This window comes from Nyctibius grandis, chromosome 18, assembly GCF_013368605.1.
Source record: "Nyctibius grandis isolate bNycGra1 chromosome 18, bNycGra1.pri, whole genome shotgun sequence".
In the NCBI taxonomy this organism is placed as follows: Eukaryota; Metazoa; Chordata; class Aves; order Nyctibiiformes; family Nyctibiidae; genus Nyctibius; species Nyctibius grandis.
The window spans coordinates 8679495-8696134 of NC_090675.1; the positions used below are offsets into that span (position 1 = coordinate 8679495).

At 39.8% G+C, this 16640-nt stretch overlaps 1 protein-coding gene across 3 annotated transcripts in view; it reads left to right on the forward strand.

The window, feature by feature from the left end:
• VMP1 (vacuole membrane protein 1) overlaps nucleotides 1–16640 on the forward strand; it is a 67112-nt gene that overhangs the window by 26380 nt on the left and 24092 nt on the right. For all 3 annotated transcript variants that reach the window (XM_068415384.1, XM_068415385.1, XM_068415386.1), the window contains 2 exons: nucleotides 1125–1292; nucleotides 6027–6158. In XM_068415384.1, coding sequence (XP_068271485.1) covers nucleotides 1125–1292; nucleotides 6027–6158 — 300 coding nt within the window. The remainder of the gene's footprint in view (nucleotides 1–1124; nucleotides 1293–6026; nucleotides 6159–16640) is intronic.

The following is a 16640-nucleotide window of genomic DNA, read 5'->3' on the forward strand; positions in this document are numbered from 1 at the left end:
GGGGCGGTATCAGGCTGCCTTATTGGTCTAATAAACCATGACTCATTTAAAGGAAAAAACATAGAAGAAAATGGTTGACAATATGTTTCCCGACATGACATCAAAATCCATCAAATAATTAATAGCAGAAGTTAAGGTTTGTGTAATTTGTTCTGCATGTAAAGAAAACTTTAAAATTTATTTAAATTTGTGACTTTATGAAAAGGCCTTAGTTTAACTCAGTACTTTCCCCCCATTCCCCATCTTCCCGGCACAATGTTTCCCTGGCCTCTTGCTAAGTGATTTCTTTTTTAGCTACAACCTCTACTGTTCAGGCCATAGACTATTGAATTGCTTCTCACTTCTTTTGTATTAAAATATTGGCAATTCTTTCCAATTTTTTAAGTATGTAGCAGTTCAATTCTTGAGTAGATTTTTATGCTAGTTTTATTTGGAGGTCTGTCCAAAAAAAACCTTTTAATGTAAGATGGAGACTAGAAGTAATTCATTTATATGGCATTTAAATAACATTTAAGTTTTGAATTATATTTCAAACCATTTTTAGCAAACAGCAGTAAGGTCACTTTCTTGCATACACAGAAAAGCTGACACAAGTTAAGCAACTGATTTTTGGAGAAAGATCCAAAAGTTAAGAAGACCTGCTGTAAGATGCCGTAAAGTCCCAGGCATTAAAAAAAAAAAAAAATTAATATAGAACTTAGATGCCTCCATCCTCTAAAAGCAACAGTAGGGAGAACACCTGCTCTAATAAAGCTGTAGGCCATAAATACCTGAAGGAGAACATTTTAAAGGTTTGAGAATTGCCCTGGTTTTTGAGAAGGATTCTTATTTCTCCTTGGCAACCTCATACTACTGTACAGTGGCATGCCAAAAGCTGAACAGCTCCTTAACATTTTTAGTGGATCACAAGAAGGATGTTTTTTTTGGAAGGACCATTAATAGCTCAACATTGGCCTAAAGAAATTCCAGCATTATTTATATATAAATAACATTATTAATGGCCAAAGTGAGAAACACTAAGTTTTAGCCTTGGTTCCTTTCATCAGGAACAAATGTGGGGTTTTAATTTTAACTCTCATTGTAACTAACATGAAATGCATTTGAAATTACTTGTGTTTTTTCAGGGTCCACACATAGCATCAGTTACTCTTGCTGCGTATGAATGTAATTCAGTTGATTTTCCTGAGCCTCCTTACCCGGATCAAATTATCTGCCCTGATGAGGAGACAACTGAAGGATCCATCTCTTTATGGGCTATCATCTCAAAAGTCAGGCTGGAGGCCTGCATGTGGGTAAGGTTTGGTTTATAAAACTTAAGCAGTTTTAATTTATGCACTTAATTTGTGTTCAGCAATACACAAAAATTCCCGAATTAGCAAAACAATGATCGCTAACACTGCCAACAGTAACACATACATCTGCAATGAGAATAGTTGCCTTCCTGATCAGCTTTCTACCCCTGGATAATTTTAATGTCCTTTAAAGAGAAGTAATAGGATATTACTGAGCTTTTATCAAGTGCAGTGTTGACTACTTTTCTAAATGCTAGCAGGAAACGCTCGTGTACTTCAAAGCTGTTGGTATAAAAGGTAAGTTTCAGAAAGGGTATCTGCCTCCCAAATGATCTCGTAGCTGTCAGGTCTTACACTGCATGCAGTTAAGCAAGAAATAATTTCAAAAATTTTGAGCCTGTAAAGGGAGTTTGAAGTTGCAGTTACTCATACGAGTAACTGAGTGAAGTTGCAGTTACTTATACGAAGGACTCAGACCTTAATATGGTTGAAATGTTTTTCTGGGTTGCATCAATAGATTGGTTTAAATAAAGAGTGTTATGTTGCACGTTTTAATGTATTTTATTTCTGTTTCTCTGCCTGTTTCCACCATGGCAAACTTTTCACTTAAAAGCTAACCTGCTTTTCCTGTTTTAAGTGAATCAGGGTCTTAGGAAACGCTGTCATTGGAACTTCCTTTCTGGTTTCTTTTTTTTCTATTTCTGCTGCTTTTAATAGACATTTGATTTTTGGAGGTTTTTGGTCAGCTAAGTTGTTTTTTCATTATGTGTAGATTATTTTGGATTGCAGCTTACACAGTTGCATCTGCTGTGAACTGTATGCCAAATTATTTTACTACTGACTTCCTGTTCTGGCTGATGATTTAATTATTAAATTCTTGGTTGTCCAATTCAAATGTAGAGAGAGGAAATTCTGAAAATACATGGTATCTGATGTCTGCCCTTGTGTTCCTTCTAATGATATGCAAAGATATATTAAGGCAACTTTGGTCACTACAACTATTAAAATTATCAGCAGCTGTGTTACTTACAAAAATTCCCGTTAGGTTGAAGCATTACAGACTGAAGTAATGTGTAGCAGTACCAGAGTCAAAATAGTAACAGAGAAAGTGGACTTACAGCCCTCTCAAGAAGCAAAGTACATCTTAAATTTCATTCTTTCTAATGAGAGGACAGAATTGCCTGAATGCTTGATAAGTAGCTAAATGTACAAGTCGTTGTAAGACCATAAATATAAGATATCTTTTAATTTTTTTCCTTGTCCCCCTCTGCTAAAGTTTGTTTAATGGAGACTAGAGTAATAAAAGTGGCATTTACAATTACGTCTCTAGGGTTGCAAAATCAAAATGAAGCTCAGGGTAAACATCCATTGCTTAATCTTCAGCATGTAAAATAACTGACCTATGATGAGAATGAAGTGGTTTAGAAATGAGTTAATAGAGTTGTAAGCATTGCAAGCTCGTGTCCTTCTGAGCAGCCACGAGGGAGAACAAATGGTACCTTCAGTCCCTCCGTGGAGCTGCGTTTCTTGGTTCAGGCTGGGGAAAGGACAAGGGAACAGGACCAAGCCAGAACAATTGTATCCCCCTCTTGCCACTCCTTCCTTTCTTCTCGCCTTCAAATTCATCAGCTACCTTTGCACTGAACTCTGTCTCCACTAGATTCTCCCTTGGGAGCATCCTCTGTCTACCAGTGGTGTCTAGTGTAATGTTATGCTTTCTTGGAATGTTTCATGAGTACATAAACATTGCTCGCTAATTTCCTGTAAGCCAAATCAAGTTGGCAATTGCTGCTGCTTCTTCCAGTATGTTTCTTTTGTCTTAATTCCAGTTCACTTTTTATGGAAGCTGTTGAAGACACTTATTTTTGATTCTATCACTCTTAAGCCAAATGTCCATCCTAACAGGAATGTAACGGTGACTTCCAGAAAGTAAGAAGGCTGCTTTTTGCAAATCAAAACCTTAGTAAAAAAAAAAAAGTTTAATTAATTAATTTTCTGCTTTTAAACTGAAATCAGGCATATTAAGTTTAATTCCTAATCTGTGTATGATTGAATAAGCTCACAAGATCCTTTTTTTTTTTAATGGAGCTTCTAATCGGATCTAAAATCTGAGCTTATCACGATAAACCCTGGATAAATGCAAAAGAAAGGGAATTAACAGATGTATACAGATGTGCACATGGAGCCCTGTGAGGAATAGGTACAATAGCACCAACAGCCTGTTTCCTTGAGACTTGTAAAGTGAAATTATGTTGAAAGGCTCCAAAGTGAAATCTGGCCAATCTCCTTGATTGTTTGGAGGGAGACAGGAGCGTGGTAGCAGTGTAAGTTTTCATGTGAAATGTTGAAAGCAGGAGGGTCCCAGGGGGGACTTTGCAGACCTCTTGACTATAAAGCTCCCCAGACTAAGCATCCTGCAAGGTTTGAATGCAGGGATTTATCTGCACAAGGGATTTGATCCAGATCACAAAAACATCAGCGGCTGTTTCAGCCAACTTAAACCAGGTACAGTTTTTTCCAGAGATTAAAATCATTACTGCAAGTCAGTGATAGCCATTTTTGCTGATAATGAGTGTTACGAGGATTAAATAACACTCTATCTAAGGAATTATTAGGTGAAATGAAAATGATGCTTTTTTCAATCACTATAAAAGTTGGCTCCACAAGTCCTGGCCCGCAGAAGGACTCTCAAAAACAATCTGCTAGGTGTATGCCAGTTTTCACAGCCTTCAATCCCACAGGGACAAGGAATTCAATAGTGCCCTACATTTTTAATGTGTTACAGCTTTTTTTGTTTTTTTACAAGAAATAAGGGGAAAGAATAAAAATGTTTTAATTGCTCAGGATTAGCAGAACAGGCGGCCTGTGTCCTGACCAGGATAAAATCTGTTTGAAAGACTTTCTAGTGGAGTAATTTCCCAGTTTCCTTTTCTGAATGTATTTGTGTAAAAGAATTTTGATTAGCATTTGCCTTTCCAAAGTGGTGTTAGTCCAAGGAATCTCCATGTAAAACTGGCATTGGAAGTTACAGGGTAAAAATGGACAGCTAATGTTACAAAAGGCAGTTAAATAGTTACTGCTTTGGATTCCTTAATTGCTTCTTTTTTATTTTTTATACACTTAAGGAACCTATCTACAGCAGACATGAAATCATATGATTTTTATTGCACTTCTGAAATGTTTTGTAATAATGAGCATGTGACTTATCCAATTTAAAGAAAGTTCATGTCCAGTACACGCATGCGAACCTCTTCCTCGGTTAACAAAATGAAGCCAAAGCAAATTGGCAGAGCCTGGAGAAGCAATGTGACTTTTTGTTCTTGCATCACCCCGAGAACATAACCTCAAGTTAATTTTTCTGAAACGTCGTTGCTACTGTTTTCAGGCTTATCTTCCCTTGTGCCAGAAATAGGCAGATTAATGAAGTTCAGCTTGTTGCACTCGTTTGAATTTTTCTTCTGTGGAAAACAAGGGCATAAACATATGAGGCTGTGCACTTTATATGCTTAAACTGAGAATTTAACAGTTTGGGTAACTGCAGAGAGCGGCGGTATTTAAAACCACAACCTGTTGATTTGGAATATCCAGAGCAGCTGGAATTCTCCCTCGCTTGCAGCTGCAGATAGAGCAGGAACAAAGGAAATTGAAAAGCCTTCACGTTGCTTCAAAGGAATAGAAAGGCATTTGTTACCACTGACCCTAGGAAAGAAAAGCCATCTGCATGTAGCTGAGTTTTAGCACTTTTCCAGTGTGGTGCCCAACTATTGTGCTGTTACCTGTCCTATATTTAAACCATTCTGAGTTTAATCCAAGTTCCTGTTTCATTAGCCTCTGTTTATCCATATGTTCAGTCTTAGCTGTCGTCTTGTCTTTTCTTTTTTCCCTTGGTTAAGCTAAGGTTGCATTTACCCACAAGATTGAAATGAGTCATTTGATGTCCTGAGAAAACAAATATAATTTTCCTGTGGTGAGAAGGGAACCATGCTTTCATCTCGAGTTCTCTTGGCTTTTTTCATTCCATCTTAAGGAGAAGAGAAAACTCGAGATCAAGCTTTGCTTAACCTTATTTTCCTTGCTCATAGCTGTAGCAAAACTCAAGCCTGTTTTCTAACAAACACTTGCACAAAGTCTCATGACTGAACAAGTAAACTCCATGACGGCCCCGGGGAGGAGCTCCCAGATTATTTTGAAGGCCGCTCAGGAGCGAGGGCTGTCACATGCCGGCAAATGTGTCTGGCATCGTGCGGCGGGGCGAGATGGCAGCGCGGTGCTGAGTCAGGGATCGTGTCGGATAGCGGGGCCCCCGGCCTGGCCGGCTCTGCGGCTGCAGCGACAAGCTCCAGCCTCCCCACGGCACCAGCGCAGCTGGCCACCGGCTGCGGAGCTCTGCCGGGGCTGGGCAACGCGCCACTCTGCAGGGCCCCAGAGAGGCGCAGATCACGCCGTTTTGACCTTGCAGACCACAGCTTGGGAGCCACTGACTTGCAGCGTGATAGTCTGCACTGAGAGAAGCTGAATTTTGCTGAAGAAGGGAAGGGGGAAAGCGGGGTTTCAAAGGAGAGCAGCGTTATGTTTGAAACAGGGAGAAATTTGACCTGGTGGGTAAAAGCAAACTTCTCAAAGCAGCTGGTCTCATCAGTTCTAATCATTTGAAATGTCCACGGGACTGTGCATATCACATGTTTCCTATTTAAGAATAAACATGAAAATAAATCAGGATTATTCTTTTCCCAGGGTGCTGGCACAGCCATTGGAGAGCTGCCTCCATATTTTATGGCGAGGGCGGCCCGACTCTCTGGTGCTGAACCTGATGATGAAGAGTACCAGGAATTTGAGGAGATGCTGGAACATGCAGAGACTGCACAAGTAAGAACAGTGCAAAACAACAGAATTAATAAAACACAGAACAACTAGATGGAGTAAATAACCATTCCAATGAAATGGGAACGGGCCAAAAATCAGTTGGTGTGAGTGCACAAGGGACTTCCCAGGGGTGGAAAAAGATCCTCCACTGGGTAGAGATACCTCTGGTGATGGGAGGACAAGAATGCAGCTTGTGGAAGCATATACAGGAGGGCAGCCAAAGTATTTGCTACAAAAACTGCATTTATTTTGACTTCCAAGAACAACACAATAAAAGTAGGGAAAAAGTGGGCTAACAAACCAGTGATAGAAGAGGTCCTATTCCATAACCATGGTTGTTATAGCTGCATTTCAAGCCTCCCTGGGCCAGGAGACGATTCTCAGTCAGCTCATCCCCTTCAGATGACATTTGCCTGCCTTGCCACTAACACCCTCAGGGGCCAGTGCATGACCCATTCATCAGCCTGAGGAAACATATTTTTCCTGACATGAAAATGCAACCAAACTGCTCTGAAACCCTTTTTGTTGCTCCTGTCATTTATTTTCTTGATGGATTAAATATTGCTTGTGTTACAGCATAGTTTGCAACTGATGCTGTACATCAGTCAGATATTACTGTAGATAATTGTTCATTCAGGTCAGGAGTTTGCATCCTGTTCACAAGTTATTGATAGTGTTTTAGAAGAAATTAAACGCTTCTTCCTCAAACCGCTTGCTACTGAATTTCTCTTCTGTATTTTTCCTTCTTATGCTGTTTTGTCTGCCACTAAGTTGAAACAGGTCATGAGACTGCTATTAAGAAAACAGCAGATGCTAATTACTGTGCATTGCTGTCATTAAACTGTTCTGCCAGGGTATTTTCTTGATATAAATATATACTTTTACTTTTTTTTTTCCTCCTTCTCTTCAAAAAATGGATGAAGCTTTTCCATGAAAGAAAGTGGTTTGTCTGGAAATACTGAGTGCAATCTAGTAATTCTAACAGTAAACCCTGTGTTTGCTGAGAGTGTCCCTCTATGAGAAAGTTCCAAGGGGTTTTTCTGCTATTGTAAATTGTAGATTCTTCTATTTCTTTAAAGATGCAGTGGGGGGAAAAAAATCTGCTTTGTTCTTTACTCTATCATCAGTCTTTGCTTTGCAAAGTAATCCCTAACTGTATAAAAATCGTGGTAAAAATATCCAACAAAAAAAAAGCAAAAAACCTGAAACCAGTCAAATAGATGACTCGAGAGCTGAAATGCTATCTGTGTTTACTGAAACTCTCCCAGCAAATTATATGCGTGTACAGTTGTGGGAGCAGCCAGAGTTGATTTCCAGAATGCACAGTAAGATTCTTGGGAAGAAAAGTTTTGCTAGAGAGCATTTAGTCAGGACAGGCCAAAATATAGCTAGCTGTATTGACTGCCCTTAGTAAACGAATGGCGTTGTGTAATTAATTAAGAAAAATGATGGTGTTATTTACCAGTACTTTTGATTTTATTTTCTTGGCAATGGAATTTGGGTTGAAGCATGTTGTTTTGTGGATGAATGGCCAGGAAAAAAAAAAAAATCTTTTTAAACTCCACTTGTGGTTTGGTTTCTATAAAACTCTTTTTAACATGAGGCTTTGACAATCCGATTAAATTGTGTTGTGCTCATAAAACTGACAGTTCAGTTTTTTCCATTTGCTAATATGACTTCCTTTTTGCTTTTGGCTTCAATCATGTTTTTGCTAGATGTCTGTGGGAGACAGGCCTGCCTGTTCCTATGACCTTGAGTAAATCCCAGTCTTCAGCAGAGCTTATCACTATTTGTTCTGTAATTGCTATTCACGAGCAGTTATGATGTCTATTTTTAAATCACTCAATAACAGTTTTTATTACCTACATCAGCTTCTTCCACTCTCCCGAGTTGAATCCTTATGCTTAGGAAAACACGGGGGATGTGACAAGTGTCTTATGCCATGGAGACTACTACAAATATTTGACGTCAATGACAGGAGCCTTCTTTCAGTGTAAAGGTCTCGCTTCATCCTGCCTTTTTGAAAGGCATGAAAATGGGTGTGTAGATTTTGAAGAATAGCTTCCCCCTCTCCTTCTGCTGAGCTGCTCTGTGCCTACAAGGCAAAGCCAAATGGCTTGACGTTTTTGCCTGCGTGTGTGTTGTTTAGAAAGCTTGTCACTGCTATTTCTCAAAAACAATGGTAATTTTGAGAACAGATGAGGATCTTCTATGGTGAGAATAGACCATGAATGTAACATCCAGCCTGAAGGATCTGTGAGGGGGAACATGCTTGCTAGCTTGGCACTTCAAAAAGACAAGAAAGAAACGAACCTAAAAGGATTAAACAGCGTAAAGGTTTAGTGCCCCGTTCAAAGTTACACAGAGTAAAATACTATTTACTTTAAAGAGTCTATTGATGGATTTTCTGTCATAGATCTCAGACCTCTGTGACCTGTCTCCTTGAGCTAGGTTTTGAGAAAACTCGTTAGCCTGCAGACTATGTGTAAGTCTGCCTTGCACTTCCCATTAGCATACTTCAGAAAAAGCCCCTCATTTTAAAGGAACACTCACTTCTCCTTTCCGTGTGGCCCCGTGTGTGCACACCAGTGAGTTAGTCCCAGTTACATAAAGGGAGAGTCAGAGCTGCTCTTGCCTCGTGGCTGCTCTTGTTAAAATCGAGTGACACTGCCCCGGAGAAGGAGTGTGGTTTACAAGCAGGGCTCTTTTTTCTCAGAGCTCCACACAATGCAGAGCCCAGCATGCTATAGGAACAGAGCGACTCGGTCTGTTTGTTAGTACTTAAGGCAGTATTTTAAAATTAGGAATGTTTGAAACGGTATCTCAGTTGCTGTTAACTCTCTTCCAGTCGAATTCCAGAGCAAAGGAGCTTATCAGAGCTCCGCTTTTAGCCATGGGGAGTATCTCCAGTGCAGCCGTTCAAACCAACCTCTCAATTAGGGGAAGTGAATCTACTACTTAGTGCTGGGGCAGCACATTGGTAATAATACAGTGTAAGCATAGTTTTGTACAGTTTCATGTCTACACACACATGTGCAGGGACTCTCTTTCTCCAGTCGAGCAGTTGCTGATTGTTTAATATCCTCATCTTTTCTGTCATGCTGAAACACTTAAAAAGCTGACGGAGGTTTCTGGTGAAAATGAAGCTTTTCATGCCAGCTTCCCTCGAGGTACTTAGTGATAATGCGTAATGCGTGGGCCCTTGCTGTATCATGGTAGCCCTCGCTAAGAGGAGAAAGTACTCATATCTTTGCTGTATATCTAATCCTTAATGACTGTAAGTGTTTGGATTCATTAAGTGGCGTATTTTTAAGAACTAATGATTTACACATCAGGCTTTGCTTCTGTGCAGCATTGCCGCAGCCAAATTTCCATGTAAAAATATTTTCTAGTTGCCTATGTTACTATCAGCCACTGCTGTTTGTTTACTTCCCAAGCTGTGTCCTGCCTCTGAAAGAATACAAACTTGGAAAAGGGTTAAATGCATAGAAATGCCAAGATGCAGCAGGACTCGTTTGTAAATGATTGAGTGCCATCTGCACACTGAATGTCAGTTGTTGCTGGGACCTGTTTTTGACTCCGCTGAACCTTTACTGGTTGTGGTTTGTCTGGCCATCACATGACTTCTCTGAAAATTCCCCCTCCCCTCCATTTCCAGTAAACTGTTTGAACAGGAGTGACTCAGACTGAAACCAGCTTCCCTGTAACCACAGGGCTTGTTAAAGAATTTGTCAACGTGGACTCAAGAGGGTTTGTATTAAACTAAGCTGCAACTGCTTCGGTTTGCATTGCGTCAGGAGTTCCACCGAGCAACTTCCTGCTCGGAGAGTCGGCTTCTTGTCTGCAAGGAGTTAAACTGATGAACTTTTGCGATAGTGACAGTTAGACACATGTTAAACCCATCTTTCCAGCGTTTCTGAAAGGTCTGGTGCCTTGGGCTGGATTGCTTTTCCACATCTTCATGTGGGGTTTCTCTTCGCAGAAGCAGAACAAAGTACGTTAACCACACCCAGCCGTGGTTACTTGGAGAACCCAGCACTGTGTTCTGACATGACACTGTGACTTAATTCCAATGGAATGGTTAGGTTCAACTAATAAGCAAAATGTTACTTAATTAGCAGTGTAAAAATAAGATGGCCAAATTAAAAATGGATCTCTCCCGTGATTAAGCTAACAGCTCGTATCTAATAAGTTCCTGCTTGAAAAGGATCCCCTGGCTGCTGGCTTGTTTAATCAAAAGGTTTTAAGAGCATTTGGTACAAGAAAAAAGAAGTTAAAGCAGACCACAGGGAGGCTTTTATAAAGCAGTTATCATAAAAATGGAAGCGGTAGAGTCACATACAATAACTGGAAGACCTTGACTTCTTTTTTTTTTTTTCGCTTTCCCAGAAATAACTTGTTTAAACCCATCATCAAATTCCGTTCATAATTTCTCTTGCTCAGTCTTCCAGTCACCCCCTTTCCTCATCAGCTTCCTCTCTTTATTAATTGTGCTATACAAGAAAGAGATTGCTGGGGTTTGGTCTAGGCTGCCTGATGGGTGGCCACCAGGAGGCTTGTCCTCACACACTGCATTCCTGAAGTTTTATGCCTGCATTTGTTAATATATGTAGGGGAGGTATCTTACCTCTTTTATCTCGGCCCATAATTAAATGAAAATTCAAAACTAATCAAACCTTGGAGCTTCACTTCAGAAACCTCCTATGAATGCTGTAGCTTGAGAGTGAGATGGCAAACTGACAGTGAACTAATAGTAAAGTGTGGTGGGCTTTTTGTTCCCCAGACAATATAATAAGCAGTGAATATACTAAGTAACAGCTTAGTTTTAAATTGTGCCTCAAAATTACTGAGTTGAAATAAGCTTTGGAATGAGTCAATGAAAGCTTGAAATAAGCAAAGAGAGCTTCCTGAGAGAAGAGGTAGCAAAGAGTTAATATAGGCAGAGGGTTAGACAATAGGAGCTATGAGTAACAAATGTGTAAGCCACCTCCTTGCTGGATTTCTTTGGACACCAGCGAGAGAATAGGGCAGCCTTGTGCCTGCATTGTTCTATTCATTTGCACACCTGCTTACAGATAAGGAAAAAACAGCCATGAGCATTACAGTAGGTTTGCTAATGGTAATCTAGAGATGACTTTTTCACATTCTTCTTTGAACGGCTCTTTGTGATAATGTCTGTTCCCTAAAACTCGTTTACTTGGCCCTGTGTCCTTTTAATGTTTAGTGTGCCAGTACATAAATCAGAAATTATCAAGCCACCGAAGAAACCTGGATTACGTTGCAATATTTTCACTCAATGTTAGGATATTAGCTCAGAGGAATTTTTTCAGTAACAAATCTCTCGCTTTACAACAGAAATTAACCTTTTCAGAAAGAATGTCACCAGGTTTAGTGGAAATCTTGCAATCTGCATTTGCACTGTAGTTGTGGAGAAGCAGTTAGTTGAACTCTGCCTTGAATTTGCATGCTCTGTTCTGTGTGCATCTGGGATGCTCGACACAAGTTTCTAAGGGAACAATCTGGTGCAAACATTTGATATTTCACTTCCCAGTATTCTGAGAAAGACCAATAAATGATGAAAGGTTTGGGTCAGATAAGCTGCTTCAAAATTATTTTTTTCAGGGAAAGCCTTCAATAACTCATAGAAATTAATTATGGTATCATAATCAAGAACATGGCTACTTTTTTTTGCCCTGCTCCAGACACTGTTTAAATATCTGTGTTGTACAAGAGTCTGGTATGCAGACCACTTCTCTGAGCTGTCTGGGAACCTCTGCTACTTCCCAGGGAGAACAAGCGTGAGGTATGCTCAGCATTGCACATCTGCTGGCAAGGCTGAGTAGGAAGACTCGTGTGTGCAAAAGGATCTGTCGGCTGTGTAAGAAATTGCTCACTTTTACTCTACAAGTGGTTTTTCTGTGCGTGGATTTTCTTCCTTAACTTATTTCTAAGTTCTCTGTGGAGTAACAGTGGGGTTTTTTCAGTGCTGGTGACTTTGGCTCTGCTTTGTCAGGGATTGAAAAGGTCAATCTATTTGGTTATCAAAAATTGCTTCCTTTCTTAATGATGGTGGCTAAAGCAAAGCACTAACTTGCTTCCTTCCAGCAATCATGAGCTCCTCCTCACAATGTGTGGATCTTAAAACCCACCCCCCCTGAAATAGGACTTGATAATTTGTAATGGATAAAAAAAATTGAGGGGATCCTGGAATTGCTCGTCACACCACTATAACTAGATCAGCAGACCTGTGGCCACAGTAACTAATTGCAATTGTAGCTTTGAGATAAACGAGCACTCACTGTGCAGCTGCAATGGTATTTTAGGCAGCCAGCACGTTGGTGGAGGTAGTGCCAGCGCACAGTTTCAACTGTAGAAGGAAAGGCTGCAGAGGTCAATGGCTGATGTGTGGGAACCAGAGTGATAGGATGTTCTTTTACTTCATTCTTCTCTATGTAGGTGGCTGCTAGTATCTCGTTATGGAATCACAGAAAAATTCATCTTGAAAGGGACCTGAACCAGCTTCTAGTCCAACATTTTTCTCAGAGCAGTGTCGTCTGTGAGATCAGGTCAGGTTCCGCAGGGCATTGTCAAGTCTGGTCTTGAAACCCTCTGAGACTGGAGGCTGCACAACCTCTCTGCATAATCTCTTCCAACATTGGACTGTCCTAATGGCCTTACTGCTTCCCTGACAGGTCAAACTGACAACTGTCTTCCATGAAATAGATTGCAGGATCTGCTCACTGTCAGATCTCCTACAAGCTGTGAATAGAAAGTTCTTTAGCAAGCAAAGAAATAATAAATTTTATTTCAAATTTTCGTGCACCACTATAAAATCGCAAAGTGTCGAAGGGGGCATGTTGCTTCATGCATAGACCTCAATTGATGAGTAGAGCGTAGAGGTGGCAGGGGAGGTAGTTAAAAGGGCTCTATAGGACAGATCTGATAAGACTGAAAGGACGTGCTCCTTCCTCTTCCTTCAGACTGTTTCCTTTAATTGTGTCTTACTCTTTACCAAAACTTCTTTATTCTTGTAGTGTGAAGCAAAAGAACTTTTTATGTAGAAGTCTGAGAGCTTCAGTTCTAGTTGTGGAAAATGCTGGCATTAAGTTTGAGAGCACCTACTAACTCGTTGAGTGCTATAATATGTGTTCATTTTGGTATATATCTTCCAAACTTGGGCACAGTGTTGAGTTGTAACAGTCTAAAATATTGAAATTAAAGCTCCTGAGATGGAGTTTATTATGAAGAAGTAATTGCTGGTTCTTCACCCCAGGTCTTGGGGAGAGGGAGAAGTGAGGGAAATAAAATGTGCTTATCATGATACAGTTGGTTCATGAAATGAAGAAAATACCTAGAAATTCCTAATGCCAATAGTCTGTTTAATCCAGAGCTGGTTGACTTCCTGCCTACTCGTGTTAATGGGAGGTCTTATTTACCACATAATGGATCCATTACTTAGAAGTTTCACTCTTTTACTCCCAGACAGGTTAAAATTAAATGACCAGGGAAAAAAAAAAAAAGCTTGCTGTTGCAATGAACACTTCACTCTGGTATGCTCTGCTCCCGCATGACTTCTAAAGGATTTGACTCTGCGTACTGCTCTGCTCTATCTACGGCTTCTTACGTCTTTCTTTGCTAACAGTGGTTTAAAAATCTGATTGAGGACAATAGGTTTAACTGTGTTTTCTATGGAAAAACTTCAATTTTTCTGGCACAAGAACTAATTGTAGTTACTCATGCGTCTGCGTTTACAAGGTCCCAAAGATCAGCATCTTTCCGATTATCTTTGTGGATTGCAGCATCACCCCTTAACATGCAACCAGCCTCAAGAATTTGAACTCAAACAGATGTGGAAATAAATCTGTGCATTTCCCTCAATCTGTATTCAGCCTCCTTGTTCTAAGAAAGGCTACTGGAAGAATTCACCTGTATATTTGATTTCTTGTTGACTTGGGATTTATACGTAGTACCTACTGTATGCTCATCCTTGCCAACAAATATTCTGAATAATGGTTTGAAATCTTACAAGCTTTAAGTTGTCACATCTCTGATATAGTCTATTTAGTGAGGTGTTGTAGGTACTGCTCTCTTGTCTTTCCACGGTGCTTTGGTAAAGCCTGGGAGTCAGGGGCCCTGTTCCATTGCTGCTCATTCTTCTTCTTATTGTATTTTCTAAAACTGTGTTTTCATTTTCAACATGGATGCATTTTTTCTATTATAACTTTCCCATGTGATTCCCCTATTCCTTTTCCAGAATTTAATGTCTCTGAAAACCCAGACTTACTGTGAAGTGGAATTTCTTTCCTTCCCAAGCTTAGAATTTGAGCCACTACTCTTAGTCTGGAATGTCTGTCCTATGCCTATCGTATGTAAATACCTTTCTTTTACCAGACTTCAGTGCTTGCTTAGATCTGCCACCTTCCCTTAGCTGCTTTCAGTAATCCTTGAAAACCTTTTTTAACTTTGTCTTTTGACAGCCCCGTTGCCAAGACAGGGCCTTTCTTTCACAGAGTTTCGAGTGATGATTGTTTAAACCTTACCTCTCACAGCCACTTCTCTCCAGGCATCTAGATGGAAGTATCGCCTTTTAGTTTGCCCCTTATCTGCATTAAGCTGGAGGTATTTTTGAGAAAGCTAGAACAGAAACCCAGGGCCACAGCCCTTTCCATACACGTTTAGATGTTCAGAATCATTGCAGCTGACGGAGTGGGAGATCAGTACCACCATGAACCACTATCAAAATATTCCTGCTTGCAACTTAGTGGAACCTTACTCATGAGGTCTGTTACCTTTGATGTCTTGCAGGAGAGGTATGAAATGGTTTCTTTGGTCACTGAGTAATGAACTTTGCAGTGAGAGGCAACGACTATCAACTGTATCTTGATCTCTGTTCTCCTCATCTTCACTCCAGGTTACCGTGTTGATCATTAAACGTCATTGCTGATCTATGCTTGCTTAGCATGGATGTGTGTTGTAACCTCTCAGCCTGTAGGTAGCTACCCAACTTGTTAAAACTGCTCTTCTGCAGTTAATGTGTTATTTCAATGAGTTAATAATTCTTCCCAGTCCTCTGAAATTCTAGACTTCATTGCCTAACCACAAATGGTCATTCTCCCATAAGTTGTGTTTGATTCCATTGTGTTGTAATAGAAAGCCAGAAGAAACAAAATATTGTGCAGCTCATTTTTAACATAACTCAGATTTTTACATAAAAGGGAGCACTGTCTTTTTGGGCAGCTTTTTAAATGTTAAGGAATTTATAATTTTAATATCTGAGATGGTAGCTTCATATATCGTCTTCAATCTTTGGGAAAAAAAATGTTCTCCTCTAGATTATTATTTGGATAATTAAACTTTGCTTCTAGTAATATGATAATAATATAAAGTATACTCAAATCCTGAAGGATTGTCCACTTCTTCCTCACATGCAAGTTACACATTTGCATCAGGGGAGTCTGCTGGCACTATGATTAATACCTATCACTGCAGCAGCTTTAGTGTTTTCCTTGTTTGTAGAGGACCATCAAGATCTCTGTTTATGTCTTTGTGTTTCTGTAATGTTCATTCACGATTCTGTTTTTTTTTATTAGAGTAAGAAATCCTGCATAACCCTTCTCTTCCAGAAATCTATTTTGAACTTCTGAAGGCAACCATCTGCTCAGTAATTAATATCCTGCTTGAGCGATTGCATTAATACTCGCATCACTGACTTCCCCCGGTCCTGCATTAAGATCCTGTCTCTTCTTACTAGCAGAGAATACACGTGCTGGGAACTTCTGGTTGAATTTGGTCTCACACTTACACATTCCTTCCCTTTACTGGCCTTCTGGTGCTGTATCCACCAATATACCAATCTCACCAATATATTTGTAAAGTGCTTGATGTATTTACAGCAGAAAAAAATTGCGATAGAAGGTTTGTGTGGGCCTCAAATCGTTTGAACTCTGGATTGTATCTTTCAGAGCTTGACAACTATCATCACTGCCGCATGCAAGGAAGAGTTGGTTTGTGACAGGGAGTCATTGTTTTCTTGATGCTCCTAAAAACTGATTGCAACTTCATGTTAGAAAATAAACTGTTATGTTACATAATTGTCATAGGCCCATCTGTGCAGTCCTTTAAGAAAATAACTTGTGTTGAAGTCTTACGGGTTGTTTCTGTAAGGACACTGGGATTCAGTCCAGTGCTGGTTATTCAGAGCTCCTTGGTAACCAGCAACTAGTTACTTGCTATGGATCCATCAACAAGCTCTGTTCTTAGAGATTAAGAAAAAAGAGGCTTCACAATTTCAGTGTGAATAATAAATTGTTCCAATAATAGAAGGAAAAGAGTAAAAATAAATTATTTAAAATTTTTTTTTCCTTGAGCTTGTTAACTGAATCCAGTGAAACATTCTTTTCTTAAATACAGACGAGCTTGTGCAACTTACTTTACAATGAAGGGAGAAAGAAGAAATAGAGATTTAAATTATAAATGGAAACAAAT